This window comes from Sturnira hondurensis, unplaced genomic scaffold, assembly GCF_014824575.4.
Source record: "Sturnira hondurensis isolate 20B ecotype Veracruz unplaced genomic scaffold, ASM1482457v3 Scaffold0015596, whole genome shotgun sequence".
NCBI lineage: Eukaryota > Metazoa > Chordata > Mammalia > Chiroptera > Phyllostomidae > Sturnira > Sturnira hondurensis.
The window spans coordinates 24,047,898-24,063,055 of record NW_028088227.1 but is presented as its reverse complement, the minus strand read 5'-3'; the positions used below and the strand labels follow the sequence as shown (position 1 = coordinate 24,063,055).

The 15,158-nt window shown below is 42.9% G+C and overlaps 1 protein-coding gene across 15 annotated transcripts in view; it reads left to right on the top strand.

Annotated features, from left to right (window-relative positions):
• The window catches only part of PCBP3 (poly(rC) binding protein 3), a 217,042-nt gene that overhangs the window by 141,564 nt on the left and 60,320 nt on the right, over window positions 1–15,158 (top strand). For all 15 annotated transcript variants that reach the window (XM_037065185.1, XM_037065183.1, XM_037065184.1 and 12 more), the window contains one exon: window positions 9,556–9,689. In XM_037065185.1, the coding sequence (XP_036921080.1) occupies window positions 9,680–9,689 (10 nt within the window). In that variant the 5' untranslated portion in view covers window positions 9,556–9,679. The remainder of the gene's footprint in view (window positions 1–9,555; window positions 9,690–15,158) is intronic.

Here is a 15,158-nt window from a genome sequence, read left to right as displayed (position 1 = left end):
CAGGCCCTGGGGACCTGAGGAAAGACCCAGTGGTGTCCCTGGGAATTCCTTTTGCCTCAACTTGTCCTGGACTGGGGCCTGGACAAGTCAGAAACTGCAATGCCAGTGGACGTAGACCAAAAACAAAGAAAAATCCAAACAGCCCTTCTGTCTCTAAGCAAAAGGGCTTAGCCAGATAGAAACATCTGATAAGAAGCATTCTACTCTGGCCACACATTCCCCTAAAACCCCAACTCCAGATGCGCCCTTTCTAGGAAAGGCCCAGTGGAGAACACCAGGCTGTAACAAGGTGCTCCAGCCCAAGCCACACTGGCATTGGAGAAGGCTGGGTGGGAGTCCCGTGCCTTCATCCCTGCTGGGCTCTGAAGAAGCCCCCTTCAGTGGGGGCCAAAAGGGGAGCCAGCACTCCCCCACCTGCCTCGCCATGATAGGGCCCCCACCAAGGTGCCAGTGGAGGTGGAGTGGAGAACCTGGGCCTCTACCCAACCAGGCAGCAACAAGGCAACACCTCACCTCTTTCCTTGCCAGAATGGGGTCCGAGGAGGCCAGAGCAAGCTTTTAAATAAGTCCCAGGTTTCATAGCATAATATCACGGTGCCCAGATTTCAGCTGAAAGTCAGTTCACATGCTAAGAACCAGGAGGACTCAGTTTGAATGAGAAAAGAGGACAGACACCTGCACTGAGGTGCACAGGTGGTAAAGTGATGAAGCTTTCATAAAAACGCTTCGGAGGCCGTTACTTTGTGCACTTGAAATACACAAAACCCTGGAAAATCTTAGCAAAGAAGTAAATGTGAGGAAGAACCAAACAGTTTTTTAAATGAAGAGTTTAGATTTTTTTAGAGCAATTTTAGGTTCATAGCAAAATTTGGGGGAAGGTTTAGAGATTTCCCATATAGTCCTCATCCCTGCCCTGACAACAAGCATAGCCTCCCTCATGCCAACAGCCCCCACCAGAGGGCACATTAGTTACAGTTGGTGAACCTACATTGACACATGATCAGCCGGAGTTGATAATTTGCACTAGAGCTCACTCTTGGTGGTGTATGTTCTGTGGGTTTGGACAAATGGATAATGACATGTGTCTGTCATTATAACATACAGAGTAGTTTCATTGCTCTGTAACACAGAGTAGGACCTGTGCTCTGCCTATTCATCCCTCCCCACATCCCCTGGCCACCACTGATCTTTTTACTGTCTCCATAGTTTTGCCTTTTCCAGAATGTCACGGAGTTGGAATCATATAGTGTGTGGCCTTCTCAGTTTGGCTTCTTTTACCTCACAATATGCATTGAAGGTTCTTCCATGCCTTAAAAAAAAGTCCTCATCCAAGGATATGGTTATTGATTTTGGAGAGGAAGGAAGAGAGAACCATCAATGTGAAAAAGCAAGTGCATGACCATGGCTGTGTGCCAATAAAACTTTATTTACAAGACCAGGCAGTGGGCCCGGGTGGATTTCTATGGTTCGGAGACCCCTTCCCCTGAGGTGCCTGTACTCCATTTCCTCCTTGGCCACAGTGAAGAGGACCCTAGAGGCCTGGCGCTTTCCCTGCCTGTGCCTTCCTCTTCCCAGGTCTGACAGCATTTTTCTTTAGTAGCACCTTTGCCAGTGCAGGACCCCCATAGACTTAGTTTTTCATTTTCTTGAATGGCAGCCGGTGCTGTGTACTGGAGGTCATAACCCCCAGTTCTTTCGGAGGCTCACCCCTCTCTAGACTGAATTGCTGGGCCTCAGAGTCTAGAAAGTTCTATAGGGAACCTCCAGCTGGAGGTCTTCCCCATTACCATCTGGAAGTGTTTCATTGGCAGTTTGGATGGAGGGTGCTGTGGGCTGAATTGTATACCTCAAAATTCACGGGCTGAAGCCCTGACCTCCCCTCTGGCTATATTTGGGATTAGGGCCTTGAAGGGTGTAAATGAGGTCTTTAGGGGGGGTTCTACTCCAATCTGACTGGTGTCCCTATTCGAAGAGATCAGGGGCACTAATCAGATTGGAATAGGGCCAGTTACAGAGGGACAATCATGTGAGGACACAGGGAGGAGATGGCCATCTACATGCCAAGGAGAGAGTCCTTAGATGAATTAGCCTTATGATACCTTGATCTTGGACTTCTAGCCTCCAGGACTGTTAGACAGTAAATTTCTTTTAAGATACCAGCCTGTGGTATTTTGTTATGGCCACCCAAGCTGACTGCAGATGTGTTGGCCATATCCTTACTTAGATCCTTGTCATGAAGTTGAATTTTAACAGGTGTTTGTCACTCAAATGCATTCTCATTCAGTTTTATCTTCAACTGCTATGGTCCTCAGTGCATGGTTTACAGATTCTTTCTGGGGACTGCAAGGTCAAACATTAGTTTTCGTAGCGATGCTGCATTGTGACTTTTCCTTCTCATCACATGCCTTTTAAGCTGATGGCAATTTAAACTGCTGCCTGAGCACCAGTAAGGCCATGGCCCCAGGCTCCTCTGGTGGTCGCTGTATTCCTAGCTAGACTCACTCATGACCAAAAGAAAATTCCAGCCACACTTGATAATGACCTTGATGAAGAGTTAAACTATTTCTTGTATCAGATTGTAAGCTTTCAGCATGGTGGGTGACGGAGTTCTGCTGGCCCCCGAGCACAGGGCCATCCAGGAAGCGCACTGGTATGGCTGGTGAGCAGGAGACCACACCCAACGGGGGGCACTGCTTCCACTTAGTGGAATGACTGGAGAACAGCTGTTGGACTTGGGTATTTGACCAACATTTTCTCAGAAATGATTGACATTAGCCTGTAGTGTCAGAATTTCATTGCCCCAATGACCTTTGAGCTCTCAAGCAAAAAATTAGAATTTTCTGAAGTGTGTATCTGCTACTATCTACAGATTCAGAATACCTCAAGACTTTTCTGATGAGTTTAATGGTGATGTGTAATATTATTTAGTAAAATAAGTGACATAAGGAGATTGGCATAAGGGAGAACCAGTATTTTCCAATGACCAATATAGGATGTTATAAAAACCAGGCCTTGGTAAAAGGTGTATTGAGGACTTAGGTGGACCAATGGCTTTTCAAATGTAATAATTTAGAGAGGTCACTGATGTGGTTTTCCTCTCGTTTTAGAGTGCACTCTGCAACTAGCCTTTAAGAAATCGCCACTGTCGGGTCTGAAAAGGTCATGGAAGTCTCTCTCCCTTTTTCAACTGCATGTCCATTTGAGGCCAATTGTCTTCACCTACTTCAACGCAGACACACACATGCCGACAAATTAACTGCAGAAGCAGATACAGTAGCCTTCCTGTCTTTCATTAAGACAGGCTTTAGGAAACTTACGAAAATAGAAACCAATGTCACATTTCCTCACTGATTTTTGGGAAATATTGTTTTTAAAATACTACATTTGTTAACTTGGGTGTATTATTATTTTAAAATTATTACGCAAAATATTTAAAATTCCTCAGTTTTCATTTCTCATAAGGCAAATAGTGATAGGACTCACACAAACAAAAGCACTTTGGTGTTTCCAGTGATTTTTAAGAGAGTAAAGGGGTCTTGAGATCCAAAGTTTTGGGGGTGTCTTCCCTCTTAGATGTAGGAAAGCTGCACCATCTGCCCTCCAGGCCTCCCATCAGGATCTCCCACCTGTGCTGCCGCCAGCCCACACCCTGCCTCTTCTAGGTTCTTCTCCTTCGTGTGCCTCTTCAGTGTGGCCTCTCAAAATGAAGGCACCTCCTAATTGTCAGGAAACTGTCTGCTTCTGCTCTGCCAGGCAGTCATTTTTGCTTTTATGATTGTTGTCATCCCAACCTCTGATGTCATTGCCCAGCCCACTGTATGGAGGCCCCCACCCCCACCCAGCAGTGGCTTCGATACTGTCAGCATGGCCTAGGTCTCTGTGGCTTGCACATGTCACACCCATCAGTCGCAGGTCAGTTGGAGTCCTGCTGTACATCTTCAGGATGCTTGTCACCAGTGCAGCAAAGTGACCTGTGCTGTCTGCCCACATCTAGTTGGGTAGCGCAAGTGTTTGGCCATGCATGACACAGGGGGCAGGGAACTTTGACCAGAGAGGAATCAAGAACATTGTTGAATGCTTCACAGGCCCTCTGACCTTTGTTCGGCTCAATGTTAGCCTAGCTTGTAGATAATGGCGGGTTATATTGAATGAGTTTCGACATGGAGCCAGTCTTGCATACTTGGATAAATTCTACTTGGTCATGGCGTATGGTTCTTTTACACATTGCTGGGTTTGTTTTGCTAATTTAAATTTTTAAAAACATTTGTGTCTCTGTTCATGAGAGAGATTGGTTTGTAGTTTTCTGTTTTCCGTACTCTTTATCTCTTGTTTTGGTTTCAGGGTGAGAGGAGCCTCACAAAATGAGTGGGAAAGTATTCCACTTCCTCTAAAAGATTGTCCAAGGTTGCTGTTCAGTCTTCTGTGAGTGTCTGTTGAAATTCTCCAATGAAGCCATCTGGGCCTGGAGACATCTTTTCCTGGACCTTTTTATTATAAATGCAATTTCTTTAATGACTGTAGGGATCTGGAGATTGTTTATTTTATTTTGATTGACTTTTGGTAGTGTGTAAGTTGTTATTCACCTCTGTGTCTCTGTGAAGGTTCTTAGAGATTTGCTTTAATCATGTTCATAAATGATCTTTGAAGCATTTTTGTGATGGGTGCCTTACCATCTTTGTCAGATAATTTTAACATCCCTGTTCTCTCAGTGTTTAGCATTTGTTGATTTTTTTCTCTTTCATGTTTCTTTCATATTTAATGCTCAGAGTTTTAGTAGACTCAGCAGGAAAGCTACAGAGAAATAGTCTAGTCTCCCTTTAAATTACTAAATCATTGTCTTCCTTTAAAGTACTAAGTTATCTGTACCTTCTGGATTACTTTTCCTGATCAATGTCATCAGCAAGTTGCATATGTTTAGACCTTTTTTTTTTGAAGAAATAAATTTTATATTTATTTCTTGGATCTCAGTTGGATCTTCTTTCTTTTCTGATCTATTTTTTATTATTACCTTCTTTCTACTTTCTGTGGATGTCTTGTTATTTTTCTAACTTTTAAATTAGATTTTGTTCTCACTAATTTTTGCCTTTCTTTATTCAGAATACACACTTTTAAAGATGTAACTTTTCCTGTTAGCTTTCTCTTAGCTGCTTGCCTCAAATTCGGGCATGCAGTAATTTTATTATTGTTGTGGTCTAATTATTTTCTAATTTCATTATTATGTTGTGCTGTTCATTTCTTATTGAGAAGCATGGAAAAAGATGTTCTGTCGAGGGGGATTACAAAGTTATCTTTCGCTAATGATTTCTAATTTAATTGCCAAGTGGGTGGAAAGCCTTGTCTGTTGATTTCCTGTCTTCCGTTTGTTGAAACTTGCACAGTGAGTCAGAACATGGCCAGTTTTTGTTGTTGTTCCCTGAGGGTTGGAGGAAGGGTAACCTCTAAATGGCAGGTGCTTCGTTTTATGCACACACACTCTGATGTTTGTGTGGTTTCCTGTATTCTACCTCTTCGTTACCTTGTCACTATGTAAACTGTAGCAGAATGGCATGTTGGCATCTTCTGCTGGATGGGCCGTTTGCTGGCTTGGCTTGGGTATTGCTCATCAGACTGAATTCCCAGCCACTGCATACTTCCTCAATGCACATAATAGCATCTCTTGACTGGATTATTGCTTAATTTCTTAGATTTTCTCCTGGCTTCTTCTGCCCCTCTTTACCTTCAGCCTGTTTTTCATACCAGCAACAAAGTTGCTTGTGTTAAAATATCATGATTTATCATTGCCTTTTTTTTCTCTCAGAACCTTCTCAGAACCTGGTTTCCTGTAGATTTCACCTGTACCCTTTCTTAAATGGCCTAGAACACCCCACCCAACACAGCCCCTCTCAATCTCCACACCATCTTCAGCTGCCTTCCCCTCACTCACCCTCTTTAGACAAGACGAAGGCATAAGGAAAGACCAAGGGACTAGCCTTTGACACTGATTTGTTGTGGCAGTCTATTCAGCAAGGCATTAAAAACTGTGGCTTCTCCTGTTCCTAAGGGGGTCGTGTAGCAAAGGCCATAGAGGTGAGGAAAGGGGTCATGTCCCTCATTCAGTGTCTTCCTTCCTAATACCGATTGTGTTTTGGGAAGGAATAGCAGAGCCTTTCCTCTCTGAGATTTCATCATTATTTTATCTAACTGCACAGGGTGCTGGCTGGCCCTGGCTCCTTGGTACATGTTGGTGATGTAAGAAGTGAGGCATTGCATGAATGTGTCTGTCACGTCATTGTCCAGGTTGCTAGTCTCATGGTGTTCCTTACCAGTTTAGTGTCACAGGGCTATTTATATTTAGTAAACTAGTTTCCTTTAGATGTTTCTAAAACAGTGTAAATTGTCCTTTGGTTAAAGATCATTAATTTCTGGTTTGATTGAATTCGTATCAGAGATTTCTGTCTATGCTATTTCTGTTGTGTAGAACTTATTGAGGGAATAATCCTTGTCTGCTGGCATTCTGAGAGCTTCTTGGGGAGAAGGGGGGCAAGAGTTTCATTGTTCATCTGTCTTCTAACGTAATACTGCGGTTTTAATTTCAGCATTTCCCTACCTTCAGAACCACTAGTTGTCATACCCTGAGTGGGTAACTCTCTTCAGTTGCCCGTGGGAGGAGAATAGTACTTACCTACTGATTAGGCTTTCTGGGGGCCTGAAGCTACCCTCCAGAAACTGTAAATTAGGATTTCTGTTTCAACTCCCTGGCTTCCACGTCTTACCTTGGGAGCTACATGACAACCTTCTAGAATCCGTTGTGTGAACGAGAGTTTCCTAGTGGCTTCTCCCCTATAGGCTTAGGCTCAGTGCTCTTTGCTTGGCTGTATTGGTCGCCATGTTTTCATCCACTGTCCGGATTCCAGAGTTGTGTTGACACTACTTGGTGGTGGTTCTAGATTTTTTGGACTTATTAGTGCTTGTGAGTTTGTGCCTTTTTATCTTGTGTCATTTTAGTGCAGATCCTGTAAGGTGGATAAACATATGTTAACTTTGTCATGTTTAATGGGAGGTTTCTTCCATTGCTTTAAAAAAACTTTTGAATTTTTATTACCTGTTTTTTTAGTTAACTATTATTCACATACCATAAAATCCACACTTTTAAAGTATACAGTTTGGTGGTTTCTAGAATATTTACAAAGCTGTGCACCCATCACCGCTAGTTACAAACATGTTCATCCCCCAGAAAGAAACCTCAGGCTCATTGTTAGGCGCTCCCATCCCCTCTTTCCTCAGCCCTGGGAACCTCTAACCCACTTTCTGTCTCCGGATTGCCTGCTCTGCACAGTTCATGTAGATGGGATGCCACAGTGTCTGGCTTTCTGTCTGGCTTCTTTCCCTCAACATAATTTGTGTAGGTTCATCCATGTTGCATCTATCAGTTCTTTATTTCTTTTTTGTGGCTAAATAATATTCCATTGTATGAATATGCCACATTTTGTTTACTTATTCATCAATTGGTGAATACCTGGGTTTTTCCACTTTTTGGCAATTACGAATAATGCCGCTGTGAACATTTATATATAAGTTTTCATGTGAACATGTCTTCAGTTCTCATGGTTATATACTTAGGGTTAGAATTGTTAGGTCATATGGTAACTCTCCATTTAATTTTGTGGTACTTCCAGACTGTTTTCCAAAGTGGCTACACCATTTTATATTTGTACCAGCAGTACATGGCAATTCTAGTTTCTCCATATCCTTGCTGACACTTACTACTTTCTGCTTTTTTTCCTTCTTCTTCCTTCTCCTTTTCTCTTTCTCCTTCCTCCTCCTCTCCTTCTTCTTCTTCTTCCTACTACCATTATTGCCATCCTAAGCGTGTGTGAAATGATATTTCATTGTGGTTTTGATTTGCATTTTTCTAAAATGATGTTGAGCTAGTTTTCATGTGCTTATTCAACATTTGTTTATCTTCCTTAGAGAAATATGTATTCAACTCCTTTGCACAATTTTTGTTGTTTTAAAAAGATTGTTGAATTGCGAGCTTTCTCTATGTAATATGAATATTAATCCCTTCTCAGATATATGACTTACAAATGTTTTTTCCTATTCTGTAGGTTATATTTTCATTTTCTGATTAGTGCCCTTTGATGCAAAAAAGTTTTTAATTTTGAGGAAATCTAATTCATCTGGGTTTTTTTTTTTGTTTGTTGCCTGTGCTTTTTGGTATCATATCCATAAAATCATTGCCAAATCCAGTGTCATAAAGATTTTCCCAATGTTTTCTTCTAAAGGTTTTATAGTTTTAGCTCATAAGTCTAGGTTTTTCATCCACTTTCAGTTAATTTTTGTATATGGTGTAAGCTTAGGACCCAAGTTCATTCTTTTGCGTGTGGATATGCAGTTTTTCCAGCACCGTCTGTTACAAAGAGTATTCTTTCCCCTTTGAATTGTCTTAGCCCCCTGTTAAAAAGTCTTCCATTGCTTTCTGATGAATTCTCACTCTTTGACCTGAAGCCTAACTCGACAATCAGGCGCCTCTGATCCACTGAACAGTAGCATGTTAAACCTTTGACTACACTTGTGTGTGACGGTCTTCTCCAGTGAGATGCTGTGTGACCATATGAAAGGGAGGTTTTACTCAATGTTATCTTATATGGAATTTTCTTACGTGTGGTATTTTCTCACATTCCATTTGAACCTCAACATATTATATGGATATGACATTTTAGCTTGAGACAAATTCAATCATTGCTGTGGTTTATTGCCTGCAGTGGTTACCTGATTGACTCAGAGAAAGGCAAAGGCATTTAACATAGGTTTCTAATTACTTTGGTACTATGACCTCACACTTCCAAATGTTGAGACAGTGTTGTAAACAAGTCTTTTAAGACATCTAAAGCAATAATTTGTAAAGATCATAAATATATACCTATGGAATAGAGTGGAAAACTCAGCAAAGAGGATAATTTTATAAAAATGGGTACTTGTGACTGAGGGTTAAATTTCCAATTTGGGCTATAAACATGAATTCAAAATGTAGAAAGTCAAAAACCTTAGATAGACTGAGGCAAAAATGATACACTCTAGAAAAGCATCAGATGATACAGAAGGCAGCTCTATTTGGACAAAATTGCATGCTGAAATGGAAGAGTTTGAATTGAAGCATTTATACTAGCCATGAAAGTGGAAACCAGCTATGTGTTTAAATTAATACATAATTTCATAAATGTTATTTTTAAATCAGTGTAAATACATACTAAATATTATAAATAAAAAGTTGAGTGTTTTATGTATATTCTCAAAAGTTTGTACAGCTTTACCAAAAAACTTCTTTGGGATTTCTCGTTTATAAAGTGGAAGCCTCCTCATGTTCCAAGCTGCCTCGTTAGGGTTATGGTAGAGCAGTGCCCCAGGGTACGTCCTCACTGGCACCGCATTTCCATGCTCTGTACCTGCCTTGTACCTGAATGCTTAAGACACATTTGCTGCTCTGTGAATGCAAGAAAGCCATTTATTCTCTTGAACCTAGTGGACAGAATCATAAATTTGTAAGCTCATATGTCCTGTGTTTTTGTGTTTCAGGTAGTTGTGCTTCAAGACAAAAGTCAGGCCTTCTGTAAATCACCAGTTCCAGTTATGATGCTCTAAATCACGACGAGTCCGAACATTTGTGTCTATGGATCTGCTCTGACTCTTAGAGCTGCTTATGGGGGAAGGTGAGTTGTTGTAAAGTATCTTTTGTTTGCTCATTTGTTTGTTTACCAAGAATGTATGTGACAAAGTCAGACTCACCTTTGAAAGTGAAGTATGTTCCGTGTGGCCCACCTGCATTTCACTGTCTTTAGTCCATGACAGGGTGTCAACTGGGAAGCAGTGCGTGGGAGAAAGTTAGACCATGAGAGGGAATATTTGACAAGAAAGGCAGTCAGTGCAATAATGTGATAATGTGGGAACCTCTTGGCTTGCTGACTCTTGAGACGTCACTTTGTGCTGAGCTGGTGTTTGAAGAAGCTGGTCTGTGCTTGCAGGAGCAGGTCGACACTGAGGCAGAAATGTTTTTCCATGGCTCTTTGCTTTGAATTTTTGTCAAGCATGGGAACCCTTAGAACTGTTTTCCCCTAAGAGTTCCCGTTTTTACTCTCATAGACCTTCATCCTGACATTTTGTAAAGAATGCTGAGTGGGGAATCTGAAGAGCTGGGTCTGTTGTCCGCTTCTTTACTGGTTCTCTGTGAGTGAGCACCAGCCGTGTGCATGGTCCTGTGCTAAGCACCGCACACTGGCCTGGCTCTGCTGACAGTCGTAGCATGTGTGTGGTGTGCATGAGTGTGTGTGTGTGGGGAGGGTGCAAGAGTATGTGTGCAGGAAAGTACACATGTGTGTGTGGATATAGGAACATGTGTGTACGTGTGCAGAGCACGTGTGTATAATTGTGTGCGTAGAAGCTTGTGAGCATGTGTGCAGGAACATGTGTGCCAGTGTCTATGAGAATGTGTCAGAAACACATGTAGAAGCATGAGCATGTTTGCAGGAGTGTATGTGCATGTATGTTCCAGTATAGGAATGTGTGTGTATTTGTGCAGGAGTGTGTATGCAAGAGCGTGTGTGTCTCTATGCCAGTGTGCATGTATGCAGGAGCATGTGTTCTGTGCACTGCTGTATGCTCCACCCCAAGGTCCACAGTCTCTCTGATGGGCCTTAAAGTTCTGAGCCTGCAGGACTGACTTTTGTCTGCCCAGTTTATACCTGTAAATCAGGCCTCAGAAGTTCCTTCGTCAGCTCACATGCCTTGCCCCTCTCCAACCCAGTTCTAGATTATTCCCTCATGTGTTTTTAATTAGAAGCACTGCCAAAGCCTTAAGAATACACTTGAGGATGTTTTATTCACCTACAGCCACAACAGCAGCCACGGGGAGTCTCCTTCAAGCCGTTTCATGTGTTAATCCAGATTCCCAACACAAATGTTCAGTAAGTTCTGAGTTAACATACCTCCCAAGTGCGTGTGCATCTTAAGAGATCTGATTGAGCTTGGTCGAAAAATGAAAAAGCAAATGAAAGATACCTAAAATGAAATAAAGTGAAATATTCGGGGAACCAACAGTGACAGGAAGGAAACCAGGACTCAAAGCAATGATGGAACAAAATGAAAAATAAACATTCAACCAGAACAGAATGAAGAAATAAGAATTCAAAAAAATGAAAAGAGTCTTACAGACCTCTGGGACAACCTGAAATGTTCCAATATCCTAATCATAGGGGTGCCAGAAGGAGAACAACGACAACAAGAAGTTAAACACTTATTTGAACAAATAATGAAGGAAAACTTCCCCAATTTGGTGAAGGAAATAGACTTCCAGGAAGTGCAGGAAGCTCAGAGAGTCCTAAAGAAGTTGGACCTAAAGAGGAACATACCAAGGCACATCATCTTTAAGTTAGCCAAGATTAAAGAGAAAGAAATAATCCTAAAAGAAGCAAGAGGAAAGGAGAGAGTTACCCACAAAGGAGTGCCTGTAAGGCTATCAGCTGATTTCTCAGAAGAAACCTTGCAGGCAAGTAGGGGCTGTAAAGAAGTATTTGAAGTCATGAAAGGCAAGGACCTACATCCAAGTTTACTCTATCCAGCAAAGCTTTCATTTAGAATGGAAGGGCAGATAAAGTCCTTCCCAGATAAGGTCAAGTTAAAGGAGTTCATCATCACTAAGCCATTATTATATGAAATGTTAAAGGGACTTATCTAAGAAAGAGAAGATAAAAAATATGAACAGTAAAATAACAACAAACTCCCAACTACCAACAAATGAACCTAAAAGAAAAGAAAAACAATGAAAACAAAAACTAAGCAAACAACCAGGACAGGAACAGAATCAGAGAAATGTACATCACATGGAGGGATTTCAGTAGGGAGAGGGAAGGCAGGAATGGGGGGGAAGGTACAGGGAAGAAGAAGCATAATTAGTAGGCATAAAATAGGCAAAGAGATAAAAAATGGTATAGGAAACAGAGGACTCACAGGACTCTCCTATGTGTAACCCATGGACATGAACTAAGCGGAGGATGAAAGGGGGTTGGGGGCTGCAGGGCAGAGGGAGGATAAAGAGGGGAAATTGGGAATACTGTATTAGCATAATCAATAAAAATACTTTTTAAAAAGTCATAAGACTTAATAGGGACCTCCTTGTCAACACTCTGAAGGTCACCATTCCTCTCAGCACCAGCTTCCTTGCCCGCCCTGCCTAGATGCTGCCTGTCCGGTTTTGGTGTTTTTTTGAATTGCAGTTTAGCATTTTTAATCTGATGGTGCTTGACCCAATTCTGTAAGCCTGTGTCCTGTGATGTTTTGATCTTTGCTTTGTTCTTCTTTCCAAGAAGGAAGGTTAAAACTATTTCAGCCTCCAGGTGTCTGTGTCGGCTGTACGTCAGTGACTGGTCACAGTAGATTGCCAGTCTGTTCTGGGTTTGGAGAGGAGCCTACGGAAATGACTCCTTTCACACGACTGGCATGTCCCAGGCTGTGGTCAAGAGCAAGGCTGGTTATGTAAACTGGAGCTGGGACTGACCAGAGTTCTTCAGGTACATGGTAGAGGATGGGCTGGGAATACCCCCAGGCTAGGAGCCAGGAGCCAAAGGGGCCCCTGCTGGTCTCTATGTGTCCTTTCTTGCCTGCCCACATCCATTAAGACCTGCATTGCTTATTGCCTGCTTTCGGCCTGGCCATGTTTGGCAGGTACCCATGTGCTCTTTGCTAAGTGTATCACCCCACGTATGCACAGGACATGGCTACAGAAGTAATGGGTGGAATCCACTAAGACAGAAAACCCACAGCTATGGAGGAGATGACTGACCATTAGCCCAACTCATTCCAATGAACACAAAGCCACTGAGCACCCAGAGCTGGCCGACCCCCCAGGGGAGTAGTGTGCTTCCTCTGCCCCCACATCCTACCACTGCCTCTCCTCCACTCCCCTCTCCACTGGCGATGCTCCCTCTACCCTTGAAATTGCTTGCACTCACATCCTCAGTTCTCCCCCCGGCCTTGTCCCTTTTAGCAGCATTCAGCTTACTTAGTGGTAGCTTTTCTGCCCCTCGTGCCCTGGATGCCACCATCTCCCATTTTTCTTCAACCTCTGGGTCATGCCTCCTCTTCGCCTTTGTGGTCCCTGCACCCTCAGCTCCTTTTCTTCAGCTGGTGACCCTGGTCCTTCATGTCCCTTCTGCATGTTGCTTTCTTTCCTCTCATCTCATCAAGGGTGTGACTTCTGCCTTGCTGCCTGTCTCTGCTTCCACTGCACATGAGCAGGCAGGCACGCCCTTTGGCAGCACATCCACTTGCAGTAACCACCCAAATCTGTCCCTTTGACAACTGTCCTTGCTGTCACCACTCGGTGATCTTACACCAGACCTGCCTTGTCAAGGTCCACAGAGCTGCCCCTGCCAGACCCAAAGGTCAGTATCCAGACCTCCCCTACATTCCCTCAGTGATACTTGATGCTGTTAGACTCCCCATAGGCAAGGGCGTGGGCCCTCGATGGCTGAGCATTTTGACTCTGCGCATGCCATGAGTGACTGCATTGCTGTCTGTGGAGGATTAGGGCAGGTCTTATGTGGAGAGCTGCTGGGAGGAGTGAGTGAGCCCACAGTGCCAGGCACACAGCAAGGCTTATATTAATGTTCACTGTTAGCATTTTCCTCCTCTGCCTGGACACTGAATGTTGACGTCCCCAGGGCTCGGCGAAATCAGGCACCGATGACAGAGTCTGCCCTGGTGTGGGAGGGTGGGATACCCTGGAGTGCAGCTGGCTGAGACAGTGTGTCACTGTTTGCCAGAGCTTCGAGCACATGTATCCTTTGACCCAGAAATTACATCTATAAATATGTATTCCAAGGAAATAAGAGAAGGATATGAAGAGGTACACCCAAAGATTATTATTAAAACATTGTATAATGCAACAATTTATAAGCCTGGATACACAATTATAGCAGATTGGTTACTTTCTTATGCATACAAATACATGAAATCTTATGTATAAGATAGAATGCTATGGGAATTTGATCCCTATTATGTAGATTTAAATATATTGACATAGGAAAATGTTTTATATATAGTGGTGAGAAAAACAGGACAGTCATGGGTGATTTGATCCTATTTTTGTTTAAAATATATTAACACACACCTATTAGAAAAAAAGTATAAATAGGTAGACTTCAAAAACATATCCCTACCACTGGTGGTCTTTCTGGATAATTATGTTATTTTTTGCATGTATGCATTTTTATTGCTTTTCTGTAATGAGTATCCAGTACTTGTGTTATTTTATCTATTTAAAAATTTTTATTGAGTCTATTGCTGTGGCATTGGTTAAGAAAATTATGTATGTTTGAGGTGTACAACTTGATAATGTATCATCCATATATTGTGTTGAATACTTGTGTTATTTTAAATTTTTTATCCTGCAAGGAATGATCAGGCTGACCGTGGTCAGTGATACCTGCATGTCCCCCGCTTCTCTCCATGCACCTCTGCTGGTGTTAGAAAGCCATGGCAGCGACAGTGGGGTGCGCACAGTGGCCAGCTCAGGCGCCCCTGGCTGAATGCATACCCATCCTCACAGCTACTCTGCATCCCTGTTTTCACCGCTACCCCATATGTGGGTTTTTTTTTAGATTTTATTTATATATATTTTAGAGAGAGGGGGAGGGAGGGAGAAAGAGAGGGAGAGAAACATTGGTGTGAGAGAGAAACATCTATAGGCCGCCTCTTACACACACCCAAACCAGGGACCAGCCTGCAACCCAGTAATGCCCCCTGATTAGGAATCAAACCAGGTGACCTTTGACTTTGTGGGAGATTGCTCAACCAACTGATTCACACTGGTCAGGCTGATACGTGTTTTGTCACTTATCCACACCTGATTTTGTGTGAGATGATGAGATACAGATAATAACTCAGTTGAAGTTGGAGCTAGAGGGCAACTTTCTCCTGCTTGGTGGGTGCCCGTCCTGATGGGTAGACCAGTGTGCATTCTCCATGGGCTCTCCAGCGTGTTCTCTCCTGGGGTCCTGGTCTACCCTTCCACCCTTCACTGCCCACATCAGAACCCTCACATCTGGGTGGCTCTGAAAGATGCACAGGGCTCATCTCTTACTGAGCTTCCACATGCAGCTTGCTTTTACGGCTGGACCTGGAAG